This window comes from Juglans regia, chromosome 15, assembly GCF_001411555.2.
Source record: "Juglans regia cultivar Chandler chromosome 15, Walnut 2.0, whole genome shotgun sequence".
Classification (NCBI taxonomy): domain Eukaryota; kingdom Viridiplantae; phylum Streptophyta; class Magnoliopsida; order Fagales; family Juglandaceae; genus Juglans; species Juglans regia.
In genome coordinates, this window is record NC_049915.1 from 7282575 (window position 1) to 7309064 (window position 26490).

At 35.1% G+C, this 26490-nt stretch overlaps 3 protein-coding genes across 3 annotated transcripts; 2 read left to right on the forward strand and 1 right to left on the reverse strand.

Moving 5' to 3' along the window:
* Positions 1 to 7038: 7038 nt before the first annotated feature.
* Positions 7039 to 7546, reverse strand: LOC108991689 (L-ascorbate oxidase-like). Its single transcript, XM_018966025.2, has 2 exons — positions 7223 to 7546; positions 7039 to 7133 (listed from the first exon to the last, which is right to left on the reverse strand). Exons 1-2 carry the CDS (start codon positions 7511 to 7513, stop codon positions 7077 to 7079), a joined length of 348 nt encoding a protein of 115 aa, XP_018821570.1. The 5' UTR covers positions 7514 to 7546; the 3' UTR covers positions 7039 to 7076.
* Positions 7547 to 12344: 4798 nt separating this feature from the next.
* On the forward strand, positions 12345 to 19746 carry LOC108991687 (pathogenesis-related protein 5-like). Its single transcript, XM_035686062.1, has 2 exons — positions 12345 to 12508; positions 18816 to 19746. The coding sequence occupies exons 1-2, from the start codon at positions 12445 to 12447 to the stop codon at positions 19460 to 19462; spliced, it is 711 nt and encodes a 236-aa protein (XP_035541955.1). The 5' UTR covers positions 12345 to 12444; the 3' UTR covers positions 19463 to 19746.
* Positions 19747 to 24483: 4737 nt separating this feature from the next.
* LOC118344658 (pathogenesis-related protein 5-like) lies at positions 24484 to 25766 on the forward strand. The gene is made up of 2 exons (XM_035685742.1): positions 24484 to 24598; positions 25028 to 25766. The coding sequence occupies exons 1-2, from the start codon at positions 24487 to 24489 to the stop codon at positions 25702 to 25704; spliced, it is 789 nt and encodes a 262-aa protein (XP_035541635.1). The 5' UTR covers positions 24484 to 24486; the 3' UTR covers positions 25705 to 25766.
* Positions 25767 to 26490: the final 724 nt, after the last annotated feature.

Genomic DNA, 26490 nt, shown 5'->3' on the forward strand with positions numbered 1-26490 from the left:
TAAATGATCATGTGCAACTTCAATATAAACTTCAATGTTGTAGTCATAGACGAAGCTAGCAGTTCTATATATTTTTTGTTGGGTCTATTAGGAATCACCATAAGTGTGCATCACATCAAAACTACCTAATTTATCTTGGGTGGGCGTTTGAAGCTCATTGCTCAGATGACCTTATCGATCTTCATTTTTGTGTTTTCGAACACCCATTTATTTTTAATATATTTATTTTATAATAAACTACGTGATGCCACATCAAGAGGGTCGGCCATCTAAACGATAAGCTTCATATGGCCCGGTAGCAGAATTCTTTAGAGAATGGGCTACTTGCATCAAACTATGGACATAAGAATGCTGGAATCCTGGATACATTTACAATGTTTAGATTATAGAAAACAAAAGGTTTCCGCCACTTCAGAAAATCATTGATTCAGAGATGTTATTGTTCTTGATACTGTTCGGTTCTGAGCCCACCCATTTGCATAGTAAAAGAATCACTTCAGCCCGTATATGTAGTTTTTTAGTTCACTCCAAGCTCAAGTCTCTGCTAAAAGCCCAGTTCAGAGTTACTTCAGCCCATCTTCTCCATCTCAAACAAACATATTTTCATACTACTTTTTTTTTTTTTGGCACACTTCTCCATCTCAAACAAACTCTTTAGCCCATCTTTCCTTGTTTTTCATCATATTTTCCCTTTTCGAAGCTTGACCTTTCTCATCTCTCTTTGAATTCTCCACAACAATTTGTAAATGATTAATTATTAGTTAATAACATATATTATTTTATATAGTCAATGATAATAAATTATATGAAAATTACATCTTTACAATGAATGTTATGCATGTGAGCAGCACGTGGAGGCACTTTCCGTTACATTTGATGTTGCTGGTAGACGAAATGGAGGATTGATAAGTTTTGAAAATAAGTAGGTTTACTTTTATGCAATTATTAATTTCAGGACACATTGTGAATTAAGTGAAAGTTTGAGGGGACAAATTGTAACTAATCCAATTTTTATATAGTTCCTTAAAGGTAAGACCTATTTAAAAAAATCTACTTTTTTATGACGGGTTTTTTTTTTTAAAATAGACTTTCATTGTCTACACAAATGCTGCGTTTGGATGTTGAGATGAGTTGAGTTTTTTATGAATAGTAGTGAGTTTAGATTGTTGAATGAGTTTGGTGGGGTCCATTAAGATGAGTTTAAAATGTGTTTAGATGTTAAGATGAGTTTAGATATATTATGGAAAGTTGTAAAAGAAATGAGTCTCACCATTATTTTCTGTTGTTCACCTTATAGTAAAAACGGAAATGATTTCCTCATCTGGCGTCAAATGCAGGAAAGGAAAAAAAAAAAGAAAAGATTTGGCATTGTAGCTAGGCGCGCCAACAAGAACATGCAAAATGGAAATGATTTCCTCATCTGGCGCCAAAGAGAAAACAACTCGATCTGTAAGAAATGTAGAGAAACAAACGGTCTGACTCTAAACGGAGGTCAGAGTTCCGATCGAAGATTTGTAAGAATATGGTGATTTTTTTTATTGTAAGATTATGGTATTTTTTTTTTTTTTTGGTTTTCAATTGTATTTCCCACACCTTCAATACTAGTAAGATTTTGTTCTCGGACATCCGATGTAAATAAATAAATATATATCCCTCTTTTAATTTCTTCATGAACACATACATTTTCTCATTTGATAGGCATTCCACCCTCTGTTTGTTAACAAAGCTATCTATTAAATAAACTCGTAAAAGATTAGCTGTAAACAAGTTTGTATAAAACTTGCCTAAACTCATTAGCTCCCTCAAACACATATTATTTATGGATCAGAAATGATTTGGTATCCGAATTTGTGTCCCGAATGAATTTTTTTTAGTTTTTTTACTTAGTGATTAAGGAAATGTTTTTTAATGATGTTGTGAATCTTTTATTTGCATCAATTCGATTTATTCTGATATGAATCACTCAGGTCATCTCAATGCACAGTTGATCCGCCACAATTTTAGAAGACGAACTTGAACTTAAAATTAAAACATCTAACACTTATTTTAAATCTTTTTTCGTAGAATTTTCTTGTTTAGCCTTTGTGTTGTCATAAAATATAACATTTTCATTTCAACTGAAAATGTAAATGAAATTCTTGACAAATTAACATAGTGTTTAAATCTGTAACTCTGGAACATCCTTATGCATCCTCATTACCTCATGGGGAAAGGGTGACACCCCAATTTAAAGCTAGGACTTAGAGTTCATGTTACATCACTATTGTGCCTAAGTAATTATAGAATTAATGGACCTAGGGCCCTTATAGTCAGACTTTCCATGATAAGAAGTTTATATCCCTACACTTTGATGTAGGTGGACTCCCAAGCCCATTAAGGCTTTAAGCCCTTATGGTTTCTGCCACTAGTGTTAGGTAGACACTTGACATTGATGCCATATTCCCTTGAATTTAACTTAGAAATAAGGAGGGAAATGAAGAGGGTTCAGTTTGGGCCAGGGCTAGCACCACATGGCATGCATGCAAAATGCCTTTAGGATTTCTAGAAGGTAATCATGAGAAAACGAAGAAGGGTGCTCGAGTTGGCTAGGGTTAAGCCACTTGATGCCTATGTTGTTGTCCCTTAGAGTTCCCATGATGAGGAAGAGTAAAGGGTGTTTGGTTTTGGCAGAATGGCGCCACTTGAGACTCATGCAAGGGTGTAGAGTTTCAAGAAAACGATTATGAGGAAGATGAAGAGATGGCTCGGTTTGAGTGTGGCTACGTCACTTGGTGCCTATGTAACTTACCATTAGGTTTCCAATGGACTAATAATGAGATTGATCCATGCTTGCACCTAGGTAGCCAATGGCCCAATCGGATTAGGGTTTTGTTAGCACAAATATTTATATAAGATGAAGTGAGGCATGATTGAGTGGAAGGGGAAGAGGCACACGGATGGCACACGCCATCTATACGGCATGGCACCGTTTATGCCCTAAAATGCCACTTGACACTCATGCACAAGATGACTCAAGTGTCTCTTAATCTTCTAAGGTGTGTAATCACGAGGGATCTTGGAAATAAGCATATGAGCAAAAATAAGGGAAGAGAATCTTGAGATTGGCATAAACGAGAGATGGAAACTTGGCCACTACAAGAAGGTGCCACTTGACATCTATGCATGCGTCCCTTGGGTTTTCAAGAAGGGTATTGTGACATCTCTAAAATTTGCTTAGGATTTGACAGAGCTTGAAGCGTCAGGATATGCAACACAAACATACCCTCATTCAAGACAGTTAAGCATGCAATGCACTTAATATGCATATATTATGCAGTATTTACAACGGACAATTTTTTCTTTGAGCAATACACAATGTATTAAAATACTAATCCCAAAACATACTTACGTTTCATTCATTTAAGCATACCCAAAAGTAACATCATTAGTCTAACCATCTTTCAAACTAAATAGACATTGTACCCAAGTTGGAACTCCTTAGTTACGTACTAAAAGAAATCTAGTCTATATGTCAAGCTGCTCATGCAGCTCAGTTATCAATGCCAAAACCACATTCAAAAAGTGAAGTATCAAGCTCCATTACAGAGGCTAACAAGGGTGAGAGAGTGAGTGGTCGAGAGAGGGAGAGAGATGGTTAATTGGTGTGGTGGTGCACGATAGAAGACAGGAGAGAGAGAGAGAGAGAGAGAGAGAGAGAGAGAGAGAGAGAGAGAGAGAGAGAGAGAGACGGAAGAGGGGTGAGAGTTGTCTCGCAAGACTGGGTTTTTTTTTTTTTTTTAAACGGCGTCATTGCTAGGAAAAAAAAAGGGGGCGGGCTGGGCTTGGGGTCTTGGGTCTGGGCCTCTGACAGGCTGGGTTATTACACCTTCCATCAACACAGTCTCTGTTGAAATGACAACAATCCGGACAATGACCCGATTGAAGAACCGGGCCTATGCTATAGAGCCCATGGTATGCAGGGTATATCAATTCACCTACAAATAAACATTAATCTAGTCAAAGAAAATGGTGCGTACATATAAATTTTACAACATAAGCCACCATAGTTGGGCCTGTCCAGCCATGATGTCGAAAATTTGATGAATTCTTATGGAATTAATGCCTAAACCCTTCAATTACTCTATAGTCTTTACACAGATATCATTTTATCACAATAACACATCACATTGTAAAGGTGTAAATTTATTTATTACTCAGATGACCCTTTCAGTCTTCATTTTTTGTGTTTTCAGACACTCATTTGTTCTTAATATATTTATTTTATAATAAACTACGTGATGTCACATAAAGTGGGTCGGTCATCTAAACGATAAGCTTCATATGGCCCGGTAGTAGAATTCTTTAGAGAATGGGCTTCCTGGATGAATTTACAATGTTTAGATTATAGAAAACAATTGATTCAGAGATGTTATTGTTCTTGATACTGTTCGGTTCTGAGCCCACCCATGATTTTAAGTTATAGTAGAACCATTCAAAGCCCACCCATTCGCATAGTAAAAGAATCACTTCAGCCCGTATATGTAGTTTTTTAGTTCACTCCAAGCTCAAGTCTCTTCTAAAAGCCCAGTTCAGAGTTACTTCAGCCCATCTTCTCCATCTCAAACAAACATATTTTCTTACTCTTCAGCTAGGGCTGTACAATAAACAGGCTACTCGATAGACAGTTCGAATTCGATTCGATTAAACTCGAATCAAATATTAAATAGGTTATTCATAAACATAGAATTAAGCTCGATTATTAAACGATACAAACTTGTATAAATCGCGACCGGCTCGATTAATGTTCGTGAACAAACTCGGATGAAGCTCGACTCGACTTGTATATATTTATACATATATAATACAATATATATATATATATATAATAGCCAAAAGTTAGATATGTATAATTTATAATATTCATAACTATGTATATAGACCTAGTCTTACTTATAGTCCACTACATATACTATATATAAATTTATAATATTAACTTCAAGGCTTATCGAATTAGAAGTTATGATGAATACATGAGTCCTATAAATATATAACATTATAAGTTTACAAATTACACCATATGGTCCATATTATATATATATATATATACACACATACTAGTAAGGCGCCCAATTCATGAGTTATGTTATATCTTAAATATTTAACTATAAACAGATAGAGTTTTGTCTATATTTTAAAAAATTTCTCCATGTTTACAACATATATCACATATATTATCTGCAAACTATTGATAACTATAATACAAACATTCCTACAAACCTATTTATAACTACATGCAGATGCCTTGTAAAATGATTTTAGACATAAATAAGAGACATGATTTTAAACAATAAAATTTTACCGTCATTGGTGATGCAGACTGATAGTGCCGTAAATATTAGAATTATTACTATAAGAAATCAGAGTTCTTACTAATAGTTTTATTAATAACAATACTAATAGTGTCATTGATGTGATTCTAAATGTGTTTTTTTAAGTGTAGAAATGTTAAATTGTATCAAAGATAAATTCAGGATATTTCATAAGAATCGACTTATGTGATAAAGAGAATAAAATTAAATAATAGAAACAAATTTAAAATGAATGATAAATAAAATTGAAGTACCAAAATATAACTGGAATGATAAAATAGGCATGAATTAATATACCCAGTGGCGCAATACTACAGTTAAGAATTCAATCAATAAAGACAATGAATTAATCTAAATATAATCATGACTGAAAATATGAAGAGAATCAATTTCAAGAATATTTGGAGATAAAAAAATACTATTGATAATTAAAGAATGATAAATAAGAATCAGGAATATTACATACAGTTGTGAAATATATAAATATCGTGTAGTCGTTTTGAAAAGAATATGATTTATTTATAAAAAATTAATTTTTTTTTATATAAATTTTATATTTATTATTATTTTTTTAAAATGATTATACGACGTTGTATACTAGCGATTATAAATTTCATTTTGAATAAATAAACTCTCTATGCGCAAACGTGGCTTTATTTATTTTTTTCTCCTCCTTGTCTACTGCAAAAACTGACACAAACTTGTGATAGAAGTTTTCTAATCCATTCACTCGCCTAATACAGAGAAAGACACGTAGTCTCTCTCGCTTCCTCTCTCTCCTAAGCTGATCAGAGTTCTCATTGACCGTTGAAAATGGAACCGCTTCATCACTCTGAATTTCTTTTAACTTCATGATCTGCAGCAGCTCAAAAGTGTCCATCACTTTGTTCTCATGGAGAATCCGAAACTCATTTCCATCTTTAGAAATCTGGCCAGACCGGTACCCTTTCCGGCACCGTTTGAGTAGCTTTTGGCCTAAAGGGAGGATTTTTGTCAAAGGAGAGGGCGGTTTGGTCGAGCTGAGCTTCTATGAGGAAGACGTGGATTTTGGGGGAGCGAACGGGAGACGTCTCAATTTGAGTTAATGTACATTTTTTTTAAAACCTTTTATTTAAGTTGTTGATTTTCTTGTAGATCCAAACAGATGTTATATATTTGAAGAGATCGTGTTAAGATCTCAATGTGCTTAATTTTTTTTTTATACCTTTCCCGTTGATCTTTATTGTTTCTTTTTCTTTCTTTTTTCTTTCACTAATGTTGTGCTGTCCTTAGTTTTCTATCTGGTTTAGATCTTTAGCGAGCCGAGCTCGAGTCGAGCTGGAGCTCGGCTCGTTAATAGAATCGAGGTCCAACTCATTTTCCTTGTACACGAGCCGAGAGCCGAGCTCAAACGTTCTCATAGGCTCAGCTGATAAACGAGCTTGAACTCGACTCGAGTAGTGAATGAGCAGAGCTCGCACATTCCATGCTCACTTGAACTCGGCTCGTTTACAGCCCTGGCCCCATCTTTCCTTCTGTATCATCATCTTTTTCCTTTTTCGAAGCTTGACTTTTCTCCATCTCTCTTTGAATCGTCCACAACAATTTATAAATAATTTATTATTAATTGATAACATATATGGTCCTGCTTCTCTTTGCATTCCATAGTGCTCTTTAAGGCATTGAAAAGAACAGAGAAGATGGTAATAGATGACACTAACACTTACCCTATCAACCTTAAACTGGTACTTAAATGTTTCCCCAGGTAAAATTGGACATTGAGCCATCACTCCATGGCGTTCCAATCTGCAGTAAGTTTAGCCGATGAATATTCATAATAAAGAGAAAACAAAGTATTAACTATTCATATGCAAGTATATACAGATATTAATTACCTGTCGGATTCCATGCCAATGGATTGAAAGGTTTTCTGTTATTAGACTGTTCGTAACCTCAACAATGATGGTGTCATCTTGCTGGGCTATGATTGTTGGTCCTGGAGTTCTACCATTGATGGTGATAACCAGCTTCTTATAGCAATCAGGGGACTTGAACTCATACTTGACGTTCCATTTGTAATGCCGAATTCTTGCCTCTGCAACTTGAGCATACTGCAAGTAGATGATAAAACACAAAGCCAGCAACTTCAACATTATTCTCCGGCATTGCAAAAGGCCGCCAGCCATGTCTTTAATGTTGAATCTACTTATTGAGATATCGGGACAATGTCTACGAATAGTAAGCAGAAATGGGTTTTGTTTAATCCTCCCACGGGTCGTTATTTTGAAGAAGGATATCAGTTGGATTGAGAGTATCTGTATACACCAATCCAATATCTCCTCGTACTTAAAAAAGCGTCTAAAAGATATGAATAATAATTTTAAAATTTTTATTCCATCAATACCCTTGATAATTAGGTGTTATTATGATTTTAGCCTTACTTTTTGTGTTTTATTTTTTTCATTTGTACTTTGTCAGCCACTCTTATTTGATTTGTCATTACGGTTTTATTCTTCTGGTTTTATCAGCCAATCCTTCATCTTGAATTTTTAGATTTGATCCAACGGTAGAGATTAAAACATTAAAAATAAACTAACTTAAATAGATAATTAAAATATAAATATCATATCATATATTTAAAATTAACTTTAATTTATAAAATATTAATATTTCATCATTAAATAAGTGATAAAATTTTGCTAAATATTTTTAAGAGAATAAAACCATATAAATAATTAAAAATTTTAACATAATTTAAATCTCATAATAATTAGGCTATTTACTAATTAATCTTATGTACTCTTTTAATCTTGATGATTGTGAACTAACATCTAATTTAATTATTTAAGATTTTGTACTACATGTTGGGAGTCATACTTTATTTACGGGTTGGACACATTATTTTCAAGAATTTTATTTTTTTCTTTCAATTAGACAAATGTGACAAACCTGATTTGCACGTTAAACCACTGCTTGTGTGTATATATATTAGTTTAAAAAAAATCTAATATAATATTAATATTTCCATATAGCTCTTAATTTAGAAAAGAAAAATTAATGAAACAAAAAAATTGAAAAAAAAAAATATTATTAAATTTATAATATTTTATTATTATTCTGACTAATATATGGATAATTTAATGTAAAAATAAATTTTAAATAAAATATCTAAATATAAAATCATGTTATATTTATATAATCTAATACTAATGCTCTAACTTACCAGAAACTTAGACCTGTCTTATCGATGCCAGCATTCTACAACTGGAAGGAAGGCTGCTAAAAAGTGGCTCCTAGTTAATCTGAATTAGGCCATGGATTTGAAGCTTCTCTTTTTGGGTCTAAGGAATCACAGCACTGAAAAGCGAAATAAAAAGTGGGGTTTGAATACAAAAAGCCTAGGAAAATGATTTTCCTAGGGCTCCCGCTGGAGATTAAGAAGAGGTTTAGATTTAGAAATGAGTTGAGATGGGTTGAGATAATTTGTGAATAGTAGAATAAAAATTGAATTATTTATTATATTTAGTGTAGAAATTTGATAAAGTTGTTTTGGGATTTGAAAAGGTTGAATTGTTTATTATATTTTATGTAGAAATTTGAGAAAATTGTAATGATGAGATGAGATGAGATAAGTTGAGTTGAGGTGGGTTTTGAATCCAAACCTCTCAGTGTATTTTTTATGTGTTTTTTTTAAGTTATTTATTATATAATTTTTTAAATAATTTTAAATATTTTTAAAAAATAAAAAAATTTAGAATAATTTTAAAAAATACTTTCTTAATCACGAAGTAAAATAAAAAATTATAAAAATAATGATTTTTTTTTTTACTTTCTAATTAAGGAAGTGTTTTTAATGATGTTCTAAATTTATTTTATTTTTCAAAAATATTAAAAAAATCGATATGAAAATTTTTTTAAAAAAAACACAGAAAAATATATGAAAACCCACCCCTAGGGGGAGCCGTAGCATGATCCAAAAGCCTATCATCTCATCTCATCTTATATCATCATTATAATTTTTTTAAATTTTCATATAAAATACAATAAACAATTCAATTATTTCAAATTTTAAATTAAAAATAAGATTAAAAAATTAATATTTTAATAATATTTTATTTAATTTTTAATTTTTATCTTATTTCATCTCAATTCATTATTTAAACCCCTAAAAAGCGTCAGTTGATGGGTTGATGGTGAAAAATAGAAGCGAATTTGAAGGTTTCTCATTTAATATTGCTTATATTTTCCAAGATCAAGTCGAAGGTACCAATAGTTATTCTGTACGTACTGTTTAAATCCTAGAGGATCAGAATAAGGTGTTGGGCTACCAAAAAAAAAAAAAAAAGAGGTATTAGTATTAAAGTTTGAATAAATCTTCGCAAGCAATCTCTTTGCACTTTATATTTTATATTTTTTTAAAATTTTTATCATTTTTTTATCAAATATTTATTATATAAATAATGAATAAAAAATCTGAAATAATTAAAAAAATAAACACAAAAAAATTTTAAAATATATTAAAAATTTTAAAAAAATATAAAATATAGAATGTGATGAAAATTGTGTAACTTATGTTATAGTTAATATGTATAGATGACTGACAATCATATATATATTTGTCAGTTTTGGTCAAATATACTTTCTAAAAAAATAAAAAAGTGGTCAAATCAAGTGGGTTAATAAAATACTACAACTCGTAACTTAAAAAAAAATACTTTAATCACAAAATTTTTTATAAAATTAAACTAACAAAATAATATTTAAAAACTAAATAGAAAAGCCTTTAATTTAAACAATTTAAGATAAATTCACATCAAATACAACTCATAATTTAGTACACGACAAACCACTTAGACCATTAATGGTAAATAAGTAATATGTTGAGTGTCTGATCAATACAAAAAACCGATTTTTTTCTGAAAAAATAAAAAAAAAACCCAATTTGTGTGATGTGGATCGTTTTCGGTAAACAAAGTCATATATTAACTTGTATCATTACATGTATTAATTTTGTGTTCAATATTCTTTGATTGCTTCCGATGAAGGAGGTAACTTCGGGATTTTTGGTACTGGTTGTTCACTTGGTGCATCTCTTTTACGGCGTCGTTTCGGCACTTTGTTACTTCACAGCTTCAATCTATAGAGTGGTATCTATATGTTGTTTATCTCTTTTCGAATTGTAAAAAATAGTCTAATTAAAAACTGTATAAAACCTCATATTAAAGTTCCTTGAGTAGTTGTAAATTCTTAGCTTAGTCTAAAATATTGTTAGACTTTAGTTATATAGCTTTGGTTTTGATTTTGTTATTTCCGAGCGCGAGCCTTTGGACTTTTGATTGTTTAATTTTTCCTACTTTTGTTAGTTGATTAACACATAATCACCACCATATAATTGGATATCAACTTGAATAATAAGTTGATGATTCAAAAAAAAAAAAAAAAACTTAGAATAATAAGTTTGAATATTTGTAGTAAACAATCATAAATAAATTTTAAAGATGGATACTGAAGCTCTCACCGTAAAGAATAACGTATTAAAATTCATTAAAATCGAACCACATGTAATTCAATAAAAATATTATAAAAATAACATCATTTTATAAAAATATCTTCATTTTATAATATTATTATGTAATGTATTATGAATATGTCATTACTCAATAAAATTTAAGACTCGTGAAATATCTAATGAACATATTATTAACATGGCTAATTGGATCGATTTAGAAATGAGGTTGCTAGAAAACGGTACAATCGATAAAACTTTTCAAGAACAAATTAATAAAGAAAAAGAATATTATTGGATAAAACAATTAGGTTTTGTTTGGAAGTTGAGCTCATCTCAACTCATCATTATAATTTTTTCAAATTCTAATATAAAATATAATAAATAATTCAACTTTTCTAAATTCTAAAATAATAATAATAATAAATAATAATATTCTAATAATATTTTATCATCTTAACTCAATTCAACTCAATTCACTTCAACATTTAAACTCATTCTTAATTTAGCGAAAGCAAACAACACATTTGGAAAATGTCTTTTTTTATTTTTTATTTTTTTTATGGATTTATAAATATTCTAAAAAGACATGAACTTGATGTTAATGATATAAGAGAATAAGGATATCTAGTCAAAAAAAAAAAAAACCAAAAAAAAAAAAAAATGATAATGGGTCTGACACGAAAGTAAACAATCAATAAAGGTGGCTCAACCAACAGGACGATCTATTAAATCAAGCAATTGGGATACTCATATCACGTCTAATTTTACCAACCTGCACTCTTCGGACCAAACCGGGTGTAAGTTGTAATGTGAACTCAACTACAGCGGAGCAAAAAGAAAAGCCAGTCACTCAACCTCTCTCCCCATCACTATCAATCTCTCTCCTTCAAAATCAAACGTAAGCAATAGGAAACAGAGCAGAGCACGCCAAAAATAGGTCTCGGTATCTGTGTTTCAGAATCATTCGGAGAAAAAAAAAAAAAAGCCAAATGGGAGGTATGAAGAAGTCAGTCCCAAAAGAAGCTCATCCTTTCATAATCTTGATTTCAGCAAGATGGTAGCTGGGGTTCTTGCCGAGGCTGCTACTGGGCCATACGACAACTTTTCAAGGGGTCAAGACAAGAGTAAAATTTGACATAAAAGGAAAGGAAAGATGTATCATCGCACATGATTTTGTCACTCAATACACGTGGCACAACATAATTGCTTTACAGTACATTACGGTTACTGAGTGCAGAGATCAGTTTGCATTGGGACGTGAGTTTCTGGGTTCCTTTCTTTCTGTCGGCTGTTCTCAAAACCAGCTTTTTAAGCCTACTAAATTGCGGTGGTGGTGGTGGTGGTGGTATGATAATAATAATAATCTCTTTTATCTCTGTTTCTTTACTTTGCTTTCCCACTCCTTTTTGTTGGGGGTGTACGCCAAATCCAATTTTTCAAGTGGACAAAAGAAGACAATGAAAGAAAGAGTCCTCTGAGTTTAGCTATATATCATACCATTACTCCTCTGTATAAACTGAAAATCGTCCCCAAACTTACACTTACATAGAAACCTACCTTTAAAGACTTCCTCCATTCAATATCCTTACTTCTCTCGCAGAAACACCAATGGGGAAAGAAATTTCACAGCTGTCTCCCCTTCTCCTTCTCCTTCTCCTTATGATCTCCTCAGGTACGTAAAATCCTTCCTTAAAAACTAATATAGAGTTTGTTGCTAGTTATTTTTAGCTTTGGTTTTTTGTGTATGATTTGTATACAAGAATATGCAGTGCAGTATTAACCTTTAGAACTCATTCTCTTCATCTTCTCTCTCATCTCTCCCCCAACTCTTCATTATAGCACAACCCCTTCCAACAACCCTTGTTTTCTGACTTTGAAAAGCCGGTTCTTCATCTTCATCTGTGACCGGATTTTTTGCAAATGAGACAATGATTACTGGAGGTACCTGGTTTTTGCTGGTATTTTTCTCCATTTCTTCCTCTTCCTCGATTTTGCCCATCTTTGAAGCTGTTATGGCTTTTTATATATTGATCTTTCTTTTGGCTGTTGCCCCTCTCTTTTCCTCATTTGATGAAATCCTTTCGTGAGACACTAAGTTTGGAATCGGAGAATCTGGTTCGCCATCCAAATAGGGAAAGCGGTCCAAGCACTTCACTCGTCGACCCTGCCGGTGATTCACCGGTACATAACGTCCTCCGTCAATCGACGAGAATTGGAACGCCAGGCTGGGGGATTTCGGATTGGCCCCGAGTGGACATGTGGAAGCCGTACGAATATCGGGGCAATGGCCCCTGGCCGCCTCAGCCGGCTTCCTCACTGCATGTATGAAGGGAAGCACCTGCTTCTGCCCATGTTAAGTAACTCGCATAGAGAGAGAGTATATTGGCATGGATGACTTGCTGGGCCCGCCTCCCCGCCTATTAAAAAAAAAATTTTTATTTATATATATTAAATAAATATATTGGATATAAATATACACAATATATAAAAGACTTAAAATTATATTCAAGTCATTGGATTGCTTTGGCCTCCTAGGCCAATCTTTATATAGGAGGCCAAGGCAATACAATAGTCATCTTTAAGCAATGTGGGACTTACTACTAAGTCCCACATTGCTTAAAGATGACTATTGTATTGCATTGGCCTCCTATATAAAGATTGGCCTAGGAGGCCAAAGCAATCCAAAATCTAACTCTAATGAGTTTAAATTTTTTTTATATTTATAAATTTTAATTTATTATTTAAATTATATTATAATTTTGGTCTAAAAAAATATTTTTAGACCAAAAAATTTTTTTTTTTAATATAATGCGGGGGGCGGGGCGGATGGGGCTTTTTCCCCCGCCCCCCGGCACCGGGGCGGGGGACCCCGCCCCCGCCTCCCGGGGGCGGGGTGCGGGGGAAAAACCCCCATCACCCGCATGGTGCGGGGCGGGGGGCGGGGAGGGGGTGCCCCCGCCCCGCACCATGCGGGTAGCACCCCTAGCGCAAAGGGTGCTCGAAATTGCCTGAATTTAGCTTTTTCGTTAGTTTAATCTTTAGAATTCATTTTCTTCATCTTCTCTCTCCTCTCTGTCTTCCTCTGGTGACCATCGCGAGGTGGAAGACGACTGCTGGGTGTTTCCACAAACAGATTCTAGCCCATTCAGAGTTCCATATCCAAGCCCCCAAGTCGTATATGGTATGTTTTTTGAGAAACGCTTTGCAACGGCCCTGCTGCTGTTGGGCGAAAAACAGCCTACCAATGGGCTGACTACACGTAAGATGAAAGGTCTGTAGCATGATAGAAGGGAAATCAATTAATTACGTCCTGTTACTACACGTAACACAATTTATCGCTGGGAGACACACTGCACCGAATACGTTCCCCTTCCAAAAGAATCTGATCTTCCCTCCCAGATCTTCCCTCTAAAACTAGCCCCCTGTTAATTTGTAAGGGCAGCTCCATTGTCAAGGCAGCTAGCCCTTTCTTAATCATGTCAATGGAGTTTTCAACTCATAAGCACATAAAAGCTTTTCCCTTTTTAAGTACCAACAGACCCAATACCCAAAACTCGTATTTTCAAATGCCAAACCGAAGGAGACCCAGACCCACAAGCCCCAAAATCAAGCACCGACTCGGAAATTGACCTCGCCCAATACCTCCAACATCGATTCCACCATAGGCTTCTTTAAAGGCAACAAAATAAAGAGAACTCCAAAAAAAAATCAATTAACCGATCACTAATTGGACCAACTCTTCCAATTCAACCCCAACCGATTCCAATCCCATCCTTCTTCATTCACAAAAACCTGATGCACCGAAACCGAAATACTGAAACCTGATGCCCGGGATGGGAGGGGAAGTTTGGGTAAGGGATGAGATCTAGTGTAGGCAAGAATATAGTTAATCACATATCATGCTGACGTGGCAAAATGAGATTGGAGGGCTGGTTATGGCTTGTCTCCAGACCGGCTGGTCTCCAGATTTTCCCATGTATTTTTACGTGGCCCATCTTGTTCAGACTGTATAAATCCGGTTTGCTTTTTCCCGGTTCAATGGTTTTCTTTTCGGTTTTTACTGGGTTTCATAGTCATACCCGTCAATGTCATGCCACTTCTCGTTAGGTTCGCTGCTTTTTCATCCGGTTCATGTATTATTCTTCCCGGTCCAGTTGTTTATATTTCGGTTCAGTACAATGTCTGACCGGCTCAGTTACTTTCTTTTCGGTTTAGGACATATTCTACCGGTTCAGCATATATCTTGGCCGCCTTTCCCAACAAAATGTTGGTATTTTCGGGTGTTTTTCGGTCTTTTCTTTACATTTCCCAGTATTTTTACGGTGGTTCTCACACCAATCAATTTGATGTTTTCACTCTCTTGGGATAACTCATTTGTGTATTGGTTATTCCATTTCTCTATATCTTTTCCTCTATTATATTCCGTCTATGTTTGGACGTTGAGTTGTGTTGAGTTGATTTGATTTGAATTGAATTTTTTATGAATAGTAGTAAATTAAAATGGTAGAGTGAGTTTTGTGGGATCTATCTAAGATGACTTTAAATGTGTTTAGATGTTAATAAGAAATTAAAAATGGTTATGGGTTCCACGTATAAAGAAGTGTTAAATTGAAAAAGGTTGTAAATCCCACATGTAAAGAGAATTTAAGTTGAGATGAGTTTAGTAATTTAAGAGTTGAATGTTTAGATATTAGACTAAACTCAAAATTAAACTGAACTGAATTGAACTCAAATAAGTTTAACAATCAAATGATACCTGAAATTTGGATACCCTGTAGTTTGGGTACTCTATTCCCTTGAAATTTTCTGGTTTCATGGGTTTCTCAAGTTCCTCTGGGATTCTCAAATCTGGGCTATCCAATAAAAAAAAATTGACTAATATGGGCTGTCTTCAAACAAAGTTATACAAGACCTGCTGGTGTAAAGAGAGAGATTGTTTGGAGTATTTGATTTAATGAGTGAAGATTATAGACATACTAGGAAAGATGTTGGCATGTGTAACAAGCAATGTGAGAAAATATAATTTTTATTAATAAGAGAGCACTGGATTACAATGAGTAGTCTGTTTTTTAATTTTTTTACTTATGCAGAGCTGTTGCACCTACAATTGTTACATTGTTTTCCACACTTAGGCTGACAGTTATACATATTTATACTTGGAGAGAGAGTTCTAGATACATCTGCTCAACGTTGAGAATATCCATAGCCCTATCTTAGAAAACTAGGAATTCTATCGATGAATTTCAATTGAATTTTTCCTTGATGAACCAAATATGTGATGCTTGATCTCAATGTGTTGTTCTTTTGTGAAAATCGAGATTTTTAATCATTACAATTGCTGACATGTTGTCACAACAAACTACCGTAGGTTCTTCAATTTTTTTGCTTCAAATCTGAAACTATTCTTCTTTTTGTGGATTTGGATAGCCGGCTCAAACTAAAATATCTATATGGAATTGTACTACCGTATAGTAAGTAGTCTTGGCTATCCAAACACATATCTCATCTCTTAAATTTTGAAAATATTCACTTAAATAAACAGTATAAAACTGTGAAAACTGACGTGAACAGTACCAAAACTGACGTAAACAGCACATGAACAGCGCACAGTGGGACCCACCCCTTGTCAAATCCTAAAAAGTCAAAACTATCTCATCTCATTTTTATTCAAAAAATCTCATTATTATTTGAAGCAGCTCATCTCATCTCATCTCATCTCATCTGTCTATCCAAACCCACCCTAGCCATAAAGCTTCACATGCGAAATTTGTTGCTGCAATGTATTCGGCTTCTGTTGAAGACAAAGGCAATTGTCTTTTGCTTCTTTGAACTCCAAGCAATAACTTTTGAACCCAAACAAGAAATGTAGCCTACTGTGCTTTTTCAAATTTCAAGTAATCCTATCCAAACATTGTCAGTAAAACCAACGAGTTCGTTGTCAATTTTCTTCTTGTACATTATGCCAATTTTCTTAGTGATTTGCAAGTAGCGAAGGATTCTTTTTGCTGCTGCATAATGAAATTTACTGGGCTAATTCATAAACCTCGATATAAGACTGGCAGAATGAACAATATCCAGCCATGTATTTGTGAGATAAATCTAGGAACCAACAAGACTTCTAAATGCCTTAGCATCTGCCTTCTCTGCTTCATCATTTTGTTGTAATTTTTCATTAGGTAACATAGGTCTAGATACTGGCTTACAACCTGTCATGTGAATTTTTTTCTACAAGTCTTCATTGTACTTTTCTTGGTAAATAAAAACTCAACTTTTGTTTGTCTTACTTGAATACCAAGAAAGTATGTCAGCAATCCCAATCAGTCGTATCATATTCTTTCATCATCGCTATTTTAAAATCCTCAACCATCTTCATACTTGTGCCCATATAGATGAAATCATCAACATATAAGCAAACAACCAGAAGATCTCCAATGCCTTCATGCTTAACATACAAGGATGGCTCACTTTTGCTTTTTTGAATTTCTTTTCAACGAAAATAGCTATCAATCTTGCTATTCCATGCTCTCTAGGAGCTTGTTTTAGTCCATATAATGCCTTTCGAAGTCAGTAAACTTTGTATTCTTCACCTTTTCTCACTGAGCCCTTTTGTTCTACATGTGCTCCATAAAAAAATCTGAATTCATCACCACATGGTTGCTGCAACCATTATCCCGAAACCATGTGTTTTGTGTTTCTAGTTCAGCATTCATGCAAAAGTAAAATAGCTGGTCCTCTTGATTGTCTTTCACAAAATTTACATCACTTTTTTCTTGTTTATCAGGGTACCAGCAATCTCTTTTAGAATGATTAGGAATTTTGCACTTAGTGCATCTAAAACGACAATCTTTAAATCTGTGACCAGACTTTTTGCAAATGAGACAATGATTACTGGAGGTACCCGATTTTTGCATGTATTTTTCTCCATTTCTTCCTCTTCCTCGATTTTGCCCATCTTTGAAGCTGTTATGGCTTTTTATATATTGATCTTTCTTTTGGCTGTTGCCCCTCTCTTTTTCCTCATTTGCTGAAATCCTTCCGTGAGACATGAAGTTTTGATTGAAATGATTGCTCCAAAGGCTAACTTGAAAATCTGCTCATTATTCATTCATGTGCTTCAATAGATCCATCAACTCCAATATGGTGAGTTTTGATAAATCTTTTGATTCCTTGGCAGCTACTCTACTATATGATCACACTTTTGAGGCAAGCTTTTTCAACCATCTCTTTTCTTCAATGGTATCACCATAGCTTCTTATCTGATTTATATTTCAGCAACTCTTGAATGGAAATCTTTGACAAATTCACTTTCTTTCATTCCCAAATTGTCAAAGTGTCTCCATAAGTTTTGAAGCTTAAAGAAGATGACCTTGGTTGAGCCTTGAAACTGTTTTGTACAATTTTCCATGCATCCTTTGCTTTCTTTACACAGAATATTCTATGATAAATAGACTTACTTGCTTACCCCTTGATTTATAATCCTTAAGGCAGTAGCACTTGGCTTCATATTCTCCTGTCTAAGATCTTGGGAGATGAATATTGTCATCATTTGAGAGCTCCTGCAGTCGTATGTTCTCCATTGTGTCTCCACAATTTTCTACCAAGAGCATTGCAGGAGTGCTTCTAACTTGAGGAAAAAGTATTCAGGCGTGGGATAAGCCTACCCTTATACCAAAATTTGTTGGCATGTGCAACCAGCAATGTGAGAAAATGGAATTTTTATTGATAAGAGAGCAAACGGATTACAATGAGTACTCTGTTTTTCACTAATGCAGAGCTGCTGCACCTGCAATTGTTTCTTCACACATACATAGACTGACATTTGTACATATTTATACCTAGAGTAAATAATTCTAAATACATCGAGTAACGTTGGGAATATCAATAGCCCTAATTTCTTTTATTTAGAAATTTCTGTGCAAAAATTACAAACTAACTTTCGATTCAGAAGTTTTACTCGTTTGTTTATTGTCATATTGCAGGTTCAGCAGCCATTCTTTCCTTCCTGAATGAATGTAGCTACACAGTGTGGCCCGCAACTTTCTCCGGAAATGATGGTCCCGCCCTCGGGGATGGCAGTTTTTCCTTGGCTCCGGGACAATCGATCCAGCTCATTGTCGATCCCGGTTGGTCCGGCAGGGTCTGGGCCCGAACTGGCTGCAACTTTGACTCCTCGGGCAACGGTAAATGCCTCACTGGTGATTGTGGCTCGCTTAATTGCATCGGAGACGGCCAGCCACCTTTTACGTTAGCCCGGTTCATCATCTCATTGGGAACCACCGACAATACCTTCTACGATATCAGCCTGGTCGAAGGCTACAACGTCGGCATGCGCATCGATGCCACCGGCGGAACAACTGACTGCCAGCACGCGGGCTGCATCGCCGACTTGAACTGTCCCCCGGAGTTGCGGGTGGTTGATTTTTTTGGCTCGGTAGTCGCGTGCAAGAGCGAGTGCGGGGCGTTCAATGAGGCCCAGTGTTGTTGCGCCGACGACTACTCGACGCCACAAACTTGCTCGCGGACTCAGTACGCGGAGATGTTCAAAGCGTGTCCGAATGATGTTTCAAGCCGTTTCACTTGCTCTGGGTCGAATTTCTTGATCACGTTTTGTCCAGAAGAGTTATGATCATTATCGACGGATTATACGCACGTACTTCTTCGTGAATGGTTTTGTTATTAGGTTTGGTATAATGTGACAATGTGTGATGTCTTTTCTTTTCTTTTTTTTTCCTTGGTTTTCAGAGTTATGGAAGGTGTGGGAAATACATATATGTATTTCTTGAAAGAAAAATGCTCAATGCAGTCGTCTCGTGTAAACGGTGAGTAAACGGCTGCTAATATAGAACAAAATAAAACGCACCGTTTCAAAAAATAGAACGCACCGTTTCAACTACTAAAGGCTTCCCTCTCCTTGGTCACCCTTCTTCTTTCTTTCTTTTTCTTTTTCTTTTTCATTGTTGTTTGGAGCAGCTTTTAATTTTGCTTCCGTTTTGTGAATTGCAAAAAAAGAAAATAGTTTTTTTCCCCGTGATATGCTTTAGTTTGTAGCAATTCTTGGTTCTCCGTCTGTTTTCATAAAAATTGAGAAAGAAGACGAAAGAAAGAATTTTATTGCATTTTTTAGACAAGCTTGCGCTTTTTGTTTAGTTCCCAGGAAATTAAGAAAAAAAAGATGATGAACAATAGACGGGATGAAATGTGAGGCACAGTTTGAAATGCTTAGTGAAAAAAGAATTGTATCAAGACAGGAAACTTACCCAACATGCAAGGCGCTTAGCTGCTGCATCACAGTAGCTACTGCCGAAGAAATTAAATAACTTCCTGCCACCACCTGGGAACAAATGGTGGTAGTTGGGCATGACAACTACTTCTTCTAGTTGCTGCAGTATGCTTGGTTCACTGGGTGCACAGTGTTGCCCAGCTAGATCACTTTCCAGCACATTTTTGCGAACTAGAAGTAGAGGTGAGCATAGAGCTGTTCTGGCATGTGTAGCCCGCATAGTCTGTACAACGGAATTCACATACTCCATTATCACAGACTCCTCCATGAAGACTACATTGTTCATTGCAAACGGCTGCATATCATACAAAAGAACATAGCTAACAGATTAAAACACTAACCAAAATAATAAGTTAAACTAATTTCATCATGCGCATGGAAGGAACAAACAAGGACTAATATCTTGTGAAGATGTTCCTGGAAAGGCAGGTCTAACCCCCTTCTCCCGGCATGTGTTGAAGGCCAATTCAAAGCTCATACATGGGAGGTTGGACAGAGTAGGAGGGGGTTTCAACCAATTGTCTGTGTATATCTACACATGAACGTATCAGTACAAAGCTGGCAGGGATTTTTTTAACACTTGCTCCTCTCCCTGCGCTTCATCCCTCATTTGTTTATTCATATGAAAATTGCAGCGATTGCACTTGGCTGACTATGTCTATTCTAACAATATAGCTTCCAGGTCAAAAGACACACCAAGAGCTTAGATATATTTAAATTATGAACTTAAGAAAAGGGCTTTTTCACTAATGTGAACTAATCATTCTTCACATTGAAGCCATTCTCCAAAAAGAACAACATCAAAAATCAATTGGGCATAGTGAGTCTCGCTTCATCTGCAATTAATGCAGGAAAACAAGACCACAATAGTAACACACTTTTTATTTTTTTTGGTCTCACAAGTCCTCAATATGTATGTATATCATCACCCTTGTATTTCCCTTCCCCCATAAAACAGTACAGTTTGAGTAAGACTACTTTTTTTTCCCCGTTCTCTTTATTTGTTTCGGCATAAGTTGCTTCTTGTGTGCCCCTCTATTTCCTTGAGTTTCAAGTTTCTCTATTTATCATCAGAAAGCCCATTTTCAGGGTGAACGGGCCAAACTCTGGATTTTTGGGCTTCAATGGTTTCCCTTCCTTGGGCTTCTAGTGGGCTCACATTCACCCTACAAAAAAAGGAGATAACTTCTGGATTTTTGGTACTGGTTGTTCACTTGGTGCATCTCTTTTACGGCGTGGTTTCGACACTTTGTTACTTCCCAGCTTCAACCTATAGAGTGGTATCCACGTGCTGTCTATCTCTCTTCAAATTGTAAAAAATAATCTAGATAAAAAACTGTATAAGACCTCGTATTAAAGTTCCTTGAATAGCTGTAAATTAGTCTAAAATATTGTTATGACTTTAGTTATATAGCTTTGGTTTTGATTTTGGGATTTCCAATTCTTTGGACATTCGATTGTTTAATTTTTCCTGCTTTTGTTTGTTAGTTTAGGCTGTGTTCGTTTCAATTGAAAAAGATCTCTGACATATCTTTTCCATCTGTGTGTTTGGTCGGGGCAGAAAGTTTCAGTAAAAAGGAAAATATTAGCTTTGGTCTACGGCCCAAACTCAAAATATAGCTGCAATGTGTATCCATTTAGTTAGTGAAAGTATTTTATCTCATCTCATCGTAATAATAGTAAGGTCCAATATTAAAAACTTGGTGTTTTACATATGGATTTCGGCTTACTCCCTTTAAAAAATATTAAGATATACTATTAAAAACTTATTTTTTTACATGTGAGTTTCTAGATTTATGCACTATTTTTACATGTGATTTTGCTGTATTTAACATAAATCACAAAGCAACACCATGGTTTCATAATTTTTGTATTTTTTTTTTAAGCTTTGTCGATTTTTTTTTTTTTTTAACATCATCTTGGATTTTTTAAGAATTTAATTATTAGTTTAATTAATTGCCAAAGATATGAGCCACAAATTAAGCCCAACTATAATATTCTAAAGATGTCTTGCATGTGGGTGATCGTGCATGTTAATATCACATTGAATCATAAGTTTGAAAATTTGTAGTAAACAACAAATTAGATGGGCACGGGTCAAAAAAAGCTCTCACCATATAGAATAAAATGTCAAAATCCAACCACATGTAATCCAATAAAACTTGATAAAAGTGCAAGGAAATTATATTCTCCACTCTTTTCCCGTACGGTACCTCCCACCCTCTTTTATTTTAAAGTAAAAGAAAAGCGGATAAGGATATGATACATAATAGGTAGGAAACAAACAATAAAGAAGGTGTGTAAAGAAGACTTTTTAAGTTGTATGTGATAGGACTAATTCATGTGCTGTATCTTGTAGAGATAAGGTAATTTTGACTGTCAACCCATGCATTATCTCAAACACGTTGGGTAGGTCACATTGAAGGTGTCGAAGTTATAAGAGCTCAAGCTCCAAAAATTAGACGAAAGTACTAGTGAAGATCTTAAAACAATTATTGAAAAAATTAGTAAATCTTACTCTTTTTTTAAATAAATGTACAGTGCTTACATATCTCATAACTGTATCTAACATTACTCTTTATAAGTGTACCCAACTGGATACATGTTCTATGGTGTTATAGTGTATTTTGAATGCAAAACAGTAACAGTGTGTGAGGTGTTCAACTGCCATATTGTGAGTTGGGCTGTGAAGATCCTAAAACAATTATTGAAAAACATAGCAGAAACATCATGTCTACTACGAATTATTGTCGTTTAAATCTAGCCCATGAATTCTTGGCCGCATACGCCAATTTTTCAAGGGTTCAAGAGGAAAATTTAACATGAAAGGAAAGATGTGTCGTCGCTCATGATTGTGTCACTCACTAATGTATTGACTAGTCACAACATAATTGCTTTACAGTACATTACGGTTTCTGAGTGGAGAGATCAGTTGGCATTGGGACGTGGGTTTCTAGGTTCTTTTGTTTCTTGCCTCAAAATAAAGTCCCACATGCAATGCACCACACTCAAATTTGGTACCTTTAACATCTTTCTCTCTCACAGAAACGGCAGAAATTTCAGGGCTGTTGGTTGGTTTCGGTTACTGGGTTGCTGTCTGGTTTTTTGTTTTGTTGCACATCAGCACGTTCATGCAGTGCGTTTTTCAAGCGTACGAGTAAGCTGGAACCTTTCGTCTAGAACGTTACTTTTTTTAAAGGCCACAGAAGTCAAATTTATTAGGTCATAAAATAAATGTTGAGAAAAACAGTCAATGGGGAAAAAGCAAAGCGTAGACCAAGGTGAGCGTAGACCAAGCTGCTGAGAGCCTTCTAAATAGCGGTGGTGGTGGTGGTGGTATAATAATAATCCAAGGCACGAGCAGAGTAAGCAGCTCTTTGTAAAAGGAAGCCTTTGATCTTTGTATTAAGCCTCTGTTTTTGTACTTCTAATTAACAATAGCATGAAAAACAGAGTTACATTAAACAGCCATGGCACTCTGTTTACATTTGGACAGAGTTATCCTTTATCATGTAGTTCTTTACCGCCCATGTTCTTGTTTTCCCACCATCTCATGACAACTAGTTGGCAGCTCATGAATGGCAATAGCTATGACTCAACCTTCTAGAGCTCTTTTATATCCTTAAACATTTTTAAAAAATTCACAACATTATTAAAAAAACATATCTTTAATCACTAAATATGTGAAAAAAAAAAAAAAAAAGGTGTTGGGACCTAACTCTCGATATATCATGTTCCTTAACTTTTTTATGAAAAGTTAAAAAAATTGTGAATTTCATTAATAATTAATTTGAGATGAGTTGAGTTTGATTCAACAAATAAACACAAACTTAGTGTGTGAAAATATTAGCTTTCATCTACACTCTAATTCAAAATATACCTACTGCATGAGTAATATTAAATATAATTTTATAGCATATACGTCTCGTATTTTTTTTAAAAAATAATAGAACTCGTTATTAAAATTTAGATTTTTTTATGTAGATTTTAAATCTACTATATTTTTTAAAAAGAAAAGTGTGTATATTACATATTCTAAAATTGTATTTAGGATTTTCCTATTTTTTTCACGCTTTTTTTTCAACGTGGGACAAAGACTCTCTACAATCTCTATTGCACGCCGCAAATTGTGTACGAAGCAAGAAAAACAAAAAACAAAAAAGGAAAAAAAAGACAGAAAGGAAGATAATGCGCACCCCACGTATTTCAACGTTGTCGCGCCGGCTCTTGTGCCGACACCGGAAGGAAAAGTCACGTCTAGGGGTGTAAGTCACGTCTAGGGGTGTGACAGATAAAAATCAAGGAGTAAAGAGAGGAGAGAGAGAGAGAGAGAGAGAGGGAGAAGGGGGGGTGTGAGGCATAAGTAATACATGAACCACGTCCAAGAAATGTACACCATCTTTCTTGATCTCTCACAGAAACAAACAATGGGAGCAGGAATTAAAGGGGTGTCTCTCCTTTTCCTTTCGACTATATTCTCAGGTAAAAACTTCCTTAAAGTAATAGAGTTTGTTGATTACTAGAAGTTTTCTGGCAGATTGTTAACTACCTTATTTGTATATATACAAGATTAATATGCACTGCAATAACATCATTCTCTTCATCTTCTCTGATCTCCTCTCTCCCCCAACCCTTCGAAAACCCTTGTTTTATAACTTTGAAAAGCTGGTTCTTTGTTTTATTTCATGAGTGAAGATTTTGACGTACTTGGAACAAGCAAGGTGAGAAAATATAATTTTTATTGATAAGGGAGGAATGGATTACATGAGTCCTCTCTCTATCTCTCTGTTTTTTTTTTTTTTTTTTCTTAACTAGACTTCTTTTGTCAAGAGATTTCTATGCAAAAATTACAAATTAACTTTCGACCAAGGATTGAGAAGTTTTGCTCGTTTCTGTATTGTAAAATTGCAGCTACTATGGCTTTAGCAGTCACTTTCTCCTTCGATAATCAATGTATCGACACAGTGTGGATCGCAATTATCTCCTCCAATGGTCCCACCCTCGGGGGCGGTGGTTTTCCCTTGGCACCGGGAAAATTGGTCATCCACAATGCCTACCCCGGCTGGTCTGGCAGGGTCTGGGCCCGAACTGGGTGCAACTTCGACTCCTCGGACAACGGTAACTGCTCCACCGGTGATTGTGGCTCGCTGAATTGCAGCGGAGTTGGCCAGCCACCTTTCACGTCAGCCGAGTTTATCACCGCATCAGAACCCACCGAAAATAACGTCTACATTGTCTACTTGACCGACGGCTACAACGTCGGCATGCGCATCAATGTCACCGGCGGAACAATTGACTGCCCGTACGCGGGCTGCATCGCCGACTTGAATGGCAGCTGCCCGTCGGAGTTGAAGGTGGTTAACAATGTTTCTGGCTCAGTGGTCGCATGCAAGAGCGCGTGCAAGGCATTCAAAACGGCCGAGTTTTGTTGTGCCGACGACCACTCGACGCCACAAACTTGCACGCGGACTCAGTACTCAGAGATGTTCAAGAAAGCATGTCCGAACGCGTATAGCTACCCTTACGATGATGTTTCAAGCCGTTTCGCTTGCCCTGGATCGAATATCTTGATCACGATTTGCCCATAAGAGTTGTGATCCTTATTGACAGATTATTGGGATGCAAGTGCTTCTTCGTTTATGATTTTGTTATTGGGTTTGGTATAATTGGATGGAACATTAATTTATTATAAGAATATGGTGATGTCTTTTTTTTTTTTTTTTTTCTTGGTTTTCAAGAGTATTTCCCCCACCTTCAATACTAGTAAGATTCTGTTATCGGATGTATTTTTTTGAGTAATGCTATACACTATACTCACATCCTATTTTGATCATATTAAATAATATGTGACACATTTATCAAGATTAGATGATAAATAAACATACAATAAATAATCATTTAATAATGATAAATATATCACATTACATTTAGTGGAATGAAAGTGAGATGATAATATAATTAGTGTATAGAATTTTCAATTTCCGCCACCTTCCCTCTTTTAATTTCTTGAACACATACATTTTCTCATTTGATAGGCCTTATACCCTCTGTTTGTTAACAAAGCTATCTATTAAATAAACTCGTATAAGATAAGCTGTAAACAAGTTTGTATAAAATTTGCCTACACTAATTAGCTCCCTCAAACACATTATTTATGGCATATATATAGCTCACCAGATATGGCATACGTAGTAGCTATGATGAATACATATGTGATGTGTATGAATGGTTAAACAAGATCTGTGCTAGTTATGATGAATGCTAATTCCGGCAGCTGTTTTGGCCCAGACCGAACCCAAACCGATTGTTAGTCAGATTCTTGCGCAACATTCAACCATTACCAGAGGTGAAACGCTGTAAAAAGGGGAACAAAA

What these genes read in the sequence shown, in the direction of transcription:
- LOC108991689 (XM_018966025.2), bottom strand. Translation starts at nt 7,513, where the DNA reads ATGGCTGGCGGCCTTTTGCAATGCCGGAGAATAATGTTGAAGTTGCTG. An exon ending in ATTGGCATGGAATCCGACAG is followed by an intron (nt 7,134 to 7,222) that starts GTAATTAATATC and finishes AACTTACTGCAG; the next exon opens with ATTGGAACGCCATGGAGTGA.
- LOC108991687 (XM_035686062.1), top strand. Translation starts at nt 12,445, where the DNA reads ATGGGGAAAGAAATTTCACAGCTGTCTCCCCTTCTCCTTCTCCTTCTC. An exon ending in TCTCCTTATGATCTCCTCAG is followed by an intron (nt 12,509 to 18,815) that starts GTACGTAAAATC and finishes GTCATATTGCAG; the next exon opens with GTTCAGCAGCCATTCTTTCC.
- LOC118344658 (XM_035685742.1), top strand. Translation starts at nt 24,487, where the DNA reads ATGAACCACGTCCAAGAAATGTACACCATCTTTCTTGATCTCTCACAG. An exon ending in CCTTTCGACTATATTCTCAG is followed by an intron (nt 24,599 to 25,027) that starts GTAAAAACTTCC and finishes GTAAAATTGCAG; the next exon opens with CTACTATGGCTTTAGCAGTC.